We start from the raw sequence: 8747 nt of genomic DNA, 5'->3' as shown, positions 1-8747 counted from the left end.
TAGGAATCAAATTGGTAACTTTGGGATAATGGATTTGGAAACTTCCTTAAATTCTAGTTTTAACAGGAGTAGGAGACTGTCTTTTAAACCGTTTGTTTCAACTCTAATTAAGTACCGCACCAGAGAGGACTGAAAAATAAAAATTAAGTACCGCACCAGAGAGGACTGAAAAATAAAATTTTGGCAAAGAAAAAAATATATTAAAACTTAATTAAAATAATTTATTCACCAATTTTCGACAATTTATTTTATATCTTCGCTTGGCGAACTCCACCTAATTTTTGTTAAATATCAAAAAATAAAAATAAAATATTTTACCTTGAAAAATCCACGACTTCCTCAGTATTTCGGGAACATCACTGATCAACATACCCATCACCTTTCCATCTGATCAGCTTCAAAATTCAAGAACCGATTCAAGCAATTGCCTACAAGTAGTCGATGTGGCCTTTGGTGAGAAGTTACTGATCCCCGTGATTGTCACTCTCGGCAGGCAGTTTGATGGCAAGAGATCTCTCCTCGAAGCCCTTCTCGATTCCGATTCAACATTTGCGGGGTCGATTTGGACACCAGAAATTAATTCAGGGGCACAACGTAAAAAAAAAAAAAAGAAAAAAAAAAAAATAGAAAAGCAGTTCATAATTTAAATGACAAAGAAGAAAAATTACTCAAAATAATATGTCAATCAATGATTAATTTAAGAAACATAAATAATTAACATAAAATTTAAAAAGGAAAGAAAAATTAGAGAATTTTAAAAGGAAAAAAAATTGGAATTTGATTCAAAAAGGAAAATTTGAGTTTTTTTAAAGAAAATTAAACGAATTTAAAGAGTAAAAAAGAGAAGAAATACAAAATTTAAGAGATACTTTTAGAAAATAAAAATTTTAAGGGAAGCATTATATGAATTTTTTCATATATATATGTGTGTGTATAAAAATATATAAATTTAATATACATGTTATAGTAAGCGGGGTCAAGCTAGGAGGGGCACGTGCCCCCGGGAATATATTGGTTCCGCCCCTGCCTATTGGTCAACTTGAATCGAATCATCCCTCACTTGAAAAAATTATCTAAAAATAATTATTTTACAGAGCGTTAATATGTAATCTCATCCAGATATCCTATTAGACCTATAAAATATTGTCACAACAATTACACTAATTTGAGTTTATGTTGATCATATTTGGAAGAGCCTTGGAAAATTATCATGGAAAAGTATGGAAAATTTATCATCTCTTAAATTTTTTATTTATTTAATTATTATTTTATTTATTTATTTTTGCGTGTGTAACAGTGAATGCCTTTATCCCAAGAGTTGAGAGGGACCTCTGTCTCGAGACTACATCAATTTCTATTCAAAAAGTAATTTTACATGGCTGCCTCTGCCCAAAACGTAACATTCACAGGTGACAACAATGGAGGTCAAATTCTATGTCGCATTGAACTGTAAATTCCTGTTCACTTTCCATTTCTTCGTTTGATTATCAAAAAAGGATTGTGACCAATCACATCATGGTTTGTTTGGAGTTTATTTTATTTATTCCGTTTGGTTTAAGAATCAAAGGGTCTGATTTGCCATTTTGTCTATCACCTGAAAACGCAGCCATTAAAATGATGCCTAAAATCTTGACGTTTGTCAAACTTCAAGATATGGTGGCCTTTATTTTCAAAAAGATTGCATTCAAGGTGACACGATATTCTGCATAAAAAGTTGTAAAGAATATGAATGAGCCAAATATTTTCAGAAAATAAAATTAAAAATAGAAATTATGAATGAGCCGGTTCAAATTTACTTGGACAAACCCTAAGATTCAGGTTTAGAATCTGGCATTCTGCATAGTTCTTCAGGAATTCTTCACTATCCAAAGGATCTATTTTACATGGGAAGACAAAAACCACCCTACTGATTTTCATCCTTTGTCTGAAAATTGAACCAAAATAGGGTGAGTCACAACTTTTTCTTGCTTGTGATGCCCAAGTGACTCGACTTGAATGGAATAATTTCTGGTTAAACACAACCTGGTTGCCACAAAAAAAGGCTGCTTTCTTCCCAATGAAACTTCAGATCTTGCTTACTTGTTAAACAAGTTCAACAATCTCATATCGTGCTAGTAAACCGTCGCACTAGTTGCTAACAACAGCTAAGAAGAAGAAGAAGAAGAAAGTGCAGATCCACAGTACTGTGCTCATATCAAATAGGGGTGTGGTGAAGTACTACTGAGCAACAAAGGAAGAGTTAGTAGCAAATTGGTAGCAATAGAGGCAGTTATAGGGAAATATAGTCTCTGTTATAGATGAAGGTAAATCAGTGTTTTAAGACCTCACCTAAATAATCGAAGTGTTTAACTAGTACATTATCTTTCTAACCCTAATTTTTGGGTTTTGAATTAGGAAGCAACCCCCCAGGTCATGGTATCATTTTTAATCTCTATTTAGGAATAAGTTGAGTTCTTCAACTGACCCTGACTTTATTTCCCTCGTTTATACTCAAAATCCACCATCCTTGTCAGAAGAATTAGCTGTATATTGAACACTCACCCTACAATATTGAAGCCCAAGCAACCAAGATTTTTTCTGTGTAACCCATTTGATTTGATTTCTTTTCTATATAGATGGCATTAGCTAGACAGATTCATACTAACTACAAAGAAGGGAGAAGCCAGAGATTGAAGAGAGAGGATGCAAGTGATAGAAACCAAGACAAGAAGGTCATAGCAGCTGAAAGTTGATATCTGTTGCATAACTTTCCACCACAGAAGGACCTGCCAGAAGCAATCAGGACCTCAGTCACGCTAGCTGTTGAGCAGCCTGCGGCAAGTGACAAAAACGACAGAACCTGTGATATACAACAACGTTTTTTATTTAGTACGAAAGAAGATATTCGAAACTTGAAGGTTGTTAGTGAATCAAATGAGGTAGGTACCCAATCTCCTATAACGATTATTGATATTATTCCTGGTTGACGAGCTGGACGTCTGACAAAGATAGAGTAGGCATCCACCAGTGCCAAGGTCAAGCTCCATGGAATCACTAAACCCATGATTGTTACCAAAAAGCTGCAAAAATAATTGAACAATAAAAAGCTTCAGAAATAAGAAACAAAATCATCTCCCTGTAACTCAGTGGTGCGTTCAGATCAATCCCATCGAAATAACTTCAGCTTACCATCAAGCAGAAAAATGAAAATGGTAAAAAAAAAAAAAAAAATACAACAACAACAACAGGAATGCAACTGTCATAGAAACTTGAGAAAGGGGATGACTTGTGATAATTCAAAATGTGTCATTCCTACTCCCAATTTTGAAAAAATCCTCAAAACAACCCATCTCCCGCTCCCCAACTATCAAAAAGAAAATATATAATATTAAAAATAAAGCAATAAATAAACGAGAGAGAGAGAGAGAGAGAGAGAGAGAGAGAGAGAGAGAGAGGAAGGATAATAGTTAAAAATGCTGTGATGCTAGTCATTCTCAAGTGAATTCCACAAGGCTTGCATGCTTCAAATACTAAGGGCTAAACGCAAGATGTGATATCCCTTCTCTAGAGTTACAGTAGGGAGATTTGTGAGTCCAACTATTTTGAGAAGTGATTCAGCTTATCAATTTCAAAAAATGGTTTATCAAATGATCACAAATATCAAGGTTTTTCTTTCACATAGCATCGGTGAAACTAAAACCAAACCATTAATTGTTTTCTAGTAGCATACTAGCATGTAGAAATTCCATATTCACATTTATAAATGCCTATCTGGATATAGTCTTATAGAGAAATTAAAACCAAACCAATTATTGGTTTCTAATAGCACATAGAAATTCCATATTTACATTTGTAAATGCCTATCTGAATATAGCTTTGTTGATAGCATGCAGCAGGACCCTGTAAAATCAAAGGATCAGTTGCAAGACTTTATTAAGTACCATTCTTTTTCTTTTTTCCCTTTGTTGGTTGGCAATTAAAGTACTATTCAATCACATCGTTCATCCAAAACAATGCTACATCCACGAACAATTTGACAAGACAAAAGTTCAGATATTTAAGAGAGGAATTACTGAAAACTTGAAACGGGAACTTATCTCCTTAATCCCTGAGAAACCTTTCTTAACAGCAGTGTTATCATTTTGGTTGCAACAATGTGGGTGAGGGGAAGCAGGCATTTATAGCAAGATTTGACCTTTTCAAACTGCCTCATCAAAAAAGGATGAACTTTCCTAGAGAGACATTAAAATAATGTGGTAAATCTAAGTATCACTAAAATCAATGCTCTCAACCTTCATAGCAGTAGTTTAATAACTTTATAATGGGGTAAATCTAGCTCACCCCAAAATCAACGCTCTTAACCTTCATAGTACGGTTTAGAATCTTTACAATGACACAATGTGACCCTGCCCTAATGTTTTCAGATAGCAATATCCCTCAAACTTTTCTGATTGAACCAGTTCAGTAAATAATTCCATTATACCCACATAATTTGCCTATATTCAGTAAGATGAGTATGTTCAACCTTTCCTCAAACGCTCTCAACCTTCATCACATAGTTTAGAAACCTTTATAATGCCACAATGTTACACTGCCCTAGTGTTTTGAGGCGTGTCCCTTGAACTTTTCTGATTGAACGAGTATGGTAATTAACTCCATTATACCCGAGTAATTTGCCCCTCTCCCACTATTCTACTTAATAGTTGGTTAATGAAATCTTAATTACTAAAAATATATATATATATATTCATACTTACCTTACAAACAAGTACTTTAGCAAAATCACCAGCTTATCTTGAAGTAGCCATGTTCTCCATTATAAGACTGCATAGATTGCACAGGCTCTCAACTCAAACTACTTTTATAGCACCAATGAACTGGTAAAATCTTCAAAATGGCAACTTAACTAACAAATTTATATCCACCTCATTTAATATCGAGAAGTGAAGTTTCTATACTCATACCAACACAAGTCTAGCTGTTCCATCAAGCACTTCTCAGGTCTATTGATCTAACACCAACAGTGTCATTATTCGTCTTCCTAGCAGCTTCAAACCACACCCATATCTCTGTAAGAAACAAATCACAATGTGTATCACATGTAATGAGTTGCATCTATACCAAGTATCCATACTTGATTAAAAACAAAATACTGGCCTTTTCCTTCTCATCCACTATATGGATAAATCTTCTTCCAAAAGGCCTAGGCGAATAGTCACAAGAACTTTCATACCTAATCTTTCAAATGATTACCAAACACCTTACACTAATACATAAATGTTTATACCACTTGTTACAAAGAAGCCCGAGTGTACACATGTAATTACCTGAAAATCAAATACTATACCGAGTATTTGATTTTGTTAATATTTAAAATTTTGGATGGTGAGAGTTAATGTTCACCAAAGTTACAATTACAAAGAATATACAGATAAACATACATCAGCGGGGCAAGATAACTCCAATTATATTGCTCATTCTTCATAGCAGTCTAATTGATTAGGTTCACACTCAAAGGACATAAGCAACTTGGTCTCTTCTGGTTTCTCATTTTTAGCTTATTTTCTATTTGGTATACCCCTCAAAAATATCCCAACTAAGTTGTTAATATGTTAGTTTTCCCAACAGGAAACACAAAAAATAATAATTAAATAGAGAATTCAGTGGCATTAATTTTGATATTTTCCACTGAAATGTTTGTGACTCCACAATTATTTGCCCGAACTTCAATTCTTTTATAGAATTGTCAACAAATAATTTTGCAATAAACCTAAATTATATGATCACGAATCTCTTAATTCCCAATTAGCCGCAAAAAATTATATGAAAAATTGTAGAAGATACGAGAGTCTATCACTCTGCAATCCACCTAAGAATCAATCAAACAGCAACCAGAAGAGAGAGAATTGAAGTGAAAAACAGAAATTATGAAATGGGTATTGAAGATTAAGAGGAGAAAAAAAAAAAAAAAAAAAAAAAAAAAAAAAAAAAAAAAAAAAAAAAAAACCCAATTGAGGACTGATTAAGGCAGTGGAATCAGAAATTACCAGAAAGCAGTGAAATTGAAGAACTCAACATCCAAACACATGAAGAGAAGAGAAGCAATGGAGAAGACGGTCTGCCCCAATCGCAGAGTCAAGCTGGCACTCGTCCCCAAAGCACCAGGCAACTCATCCATCTCTCTCTCGCATGTGAGTGAGTGAGTGAGTGTTGTTGTTGTTGTTGTTGTTTATTGCTTCCACAACACCCAAAATCGTATGTAACCACTCTGAAAAAGCTCGTCATGGCCATTCAATTCTCTGTATCGGCCATGCCACGTTTCTCATAATAAATTCAATTCAATTCAATTCAGTTCACTTGTGGAAAATACAAAAAATAATTAATGGGATTGTGATAGAATTGACTTAATTACTGTATTTCAGAATCGATGAGTTTAGTAACGCTCTGCAATTTCATGAATTCTGAATGGGAAGATATATCTCAGAAGGAAAAAAAACAGAATGATTTAGGAGGAAATGAGGGGAAGAAGACTTTTCCTTTCCCCTCTCTATCTCTTTCCCTCTCTCTCTCTTTCTTTAATGGGGGAATTGTTTTTCATTTCCTGAGAGGAAATGACCGGTGGGAAATCAAACTACGCGAGTGTCTTGTTCATCAACGTATCAGTTTGGATTCGTTTAAATTATGCTCGGGTGCTTATTGTTTATTAATTAATATAGAATAAAGTTTTTTTTTTTTTTTTTTTCCTTAATATAGAATAAAGTTGAGTCAATAATAATGTTTGATTATAAACCTGAATAGATTCATGATAGAATTTTTTCTTTTCTTTTTCTTTCAAACACATGTTTTATAGGGTTTTTTTCTTTTTCAATGTTAACAAGTTCAATATATAAAAATTTAAGAAAATTTATTAACCAAGTCAATCTTCTCATAAATGTTAGAACCCAAGCTTGACCCATCCATTTTCAATGGCATAGTTATACCGAATTACTAAAATGAACTAATAAGGATTAAATAATGTAATCTAAAGTAAATTAATGAAAGAGAAGAGATTATGTGATGGTAGAGGGAATACTTGACGTTTGGAGAAGTTGTGGACACTTCTTTTTAAAATGTTTTTTATTTTCATAAATGTCTTTTAAAAATTCGTAATAAATAATAAATATATTATTTTAAAATATATTTTTATAAGTCTTACATCATACAAACATTCTACCTTACAAAAAAATCATACAACTATTATTTTGGTGAGTACTTTACTATATTGATGATAAACTCCCATTTTTTTCTCTCCATCCATTTATTTTACAATCCCTTTTCATAGCTTAAACCATAACCGTCCTTTTTTCATAATTCTGATACCCACTTCCTATTTAAATATTGATTGACATGTACATTGGTTCTATCACCATTTTAATGACTTAATGTTATGTTTTGATTTTTTTATTGATACTTTAGACGGCCAAAGCCGACATCTTAGTCATTCAAAATGGCTATAAAGTCTAACCCCACTTCTTTTTTCTAATTAAGAAATAATAAATTAATTAATCATGGTCATAACCATATGCAGTCTACAAAATACATGACGTTATATATTGTGCTATTTGTCAAATGTACTTAATCTTGATTTCTAGTCAAAAGTTTGAAAGATATTTTCAAGACTTGTGTAATTCCGTGAAAATATATTTCCAAAAAAAATAAAAATTGCTCTCAAAAGATTAAAGAAGAATAAATAGTAAAAAAGATTTGCATCCATATAGTAGTATGTTTTTACATTTTTTTTTTCAAATAATATTATGTTTTACTTTACATATAAAATAAAAATAAAAAATTAGGCTAGTATTTTTCTAAGACATTTTTTTCAAAGTACATGAATAAATTAGTGAGATATAAAAATGTGGTAAATAAACCAGAACATTCTTTGTTCTGTCCACAGCAGGACATGTCTGGCAATAATAATTTACAAAGTCCTTCCACCAATTAACAATTTAACACCATTGTGTCCAAAGAAGTGAAAAAATACCGTCAAAAGAAACTTTAGGCCTTGTTTGTTGGATGCTCCATTTTTCATGCTTTGACACCTAGAAAGGAAAGCCCCAGTTGATATAGCCTCATACAATATTTGGGCTGATCAAATTAACACTTTTGTTTGGATGAGTTGCAGTAAACAATTTCTTTTAAAAATAATGATAAACAGGATATTTTATGTTATTAAATGATAATATTAGCATAACGTGTGTAAATATATTTAATTAAATGTGTTCGACTCGTATCATTACTTTTTTTTGAAATTGACTTAGAAATTATGTATTGTTATCCAATATCCTTGTCGCTGGCAAACGGTGGGAGAGGCCTCGGAACTGCGAAATTGATAAAGAGACAGCAGAACTGCAACAGAGCCGTGCTGTTTTCCACATCTTTGTCTTAGCAGGATTTAAGACAAGATGGGGATCAATTATAAATGATATTTAAATATTTAGGTTGTATTCGGCTGCATAAAATTTGAGTTTTAGAATTAGAATTGGAATTTGAGAAATTTGGTTCAATTTAGTGAGCTGCTTTTCTCCAATTACACCAATTCTAATTCCATGCAACTGGTCTTTTAGCCTGTGCTTGGTAGGAATTGGAGAAAAGCAACTCACAAAATTGAACTAAAATTTTCTCTAAACACAGTGTAATCATGGTGAGATGCTAAGTGTTGCTTGAGGATACTAAATTTGCGCGGAGAATCATCAGTTCAGGTTTCTAAAGATCGATATACTCTAGAAATA

At 32.7% G+C, this 8747-nt stretch overlaps 1 protein-coding gene across 1 annotated transcript; it reads right to left on the bottom strand.

The window, feature by feature from the left end:
• Window positions 1-1730: 1730 nt before the first annotated feature.
• Window positions 1731-6997, bottom strand: LOC132286841 (CASP-like protein 5C1). The gene is made up of 3 exons (XM_059789240.1): window positions 6027-6997; window positions 2927-3059; window positions 1731-2839 (listed from the first exon to the last, which is right to left on the bottom strand). Exons 1-3 carry the CDS (start codon window positions 6155-6157, stop codon window positions 2645-2647), a joined length of 459 nt encoding a protein of 152 aa, XP_059645223.1. The 5' UTR covers window positions 6158-6997; the 3' UTR covers window positions 1731-2644.
• Between the last annotated feature and the right edge of the window lie 1750 nt (window positions 6998-8747).

The sequence above is a fragment of the Cornus florida genome, unplaced genomic scaffold (assembly GCF_030987335.1).
Source record: "Cornus florida cultivar Cherokee Brave unplaced genomic scaffold, ASM3098733v1 CherokeeBrave_3.0.0_Hap2_Chr11, whole genome shotgun sequence".
Taxonomy (NCBI): Eukaryota; Viridiplantae; Streptophyta; class Magnoliopsida; order Cornales; family Cornaceae; genus Cornus; species Cornus florida.
Note: the sequence above shows the minus strand (reverse complement) of the source record. Positions and strands in the feature narration are given on the sequence as shown.

Excerpts from the sequence above, each read along its gene's own strand:
- LOC132286841 (XM_059789240.1), bottom strand. The coding sequence starts at position 6,157 with ATGGATGAGTTGCCTGGTGCTTTGGGGACGAGTGCCAGCTTGACTCTG. Across the intron at positions 3,060-6,026 it reads TTCAATTTCACTGCTTTCTG|CTTTTTGGTAACAATCATGG; the intron begins GTAATTTCTGAT and ends TTATTTTTGCAG. Across the intron at positions 2,840-2,926 it reads TAATCGTTATAGGAGATTGG|GTTCTGTCGTTTTTGTCACT; the intron begins GTACCTACCTCA and ends TGTATATCACAG.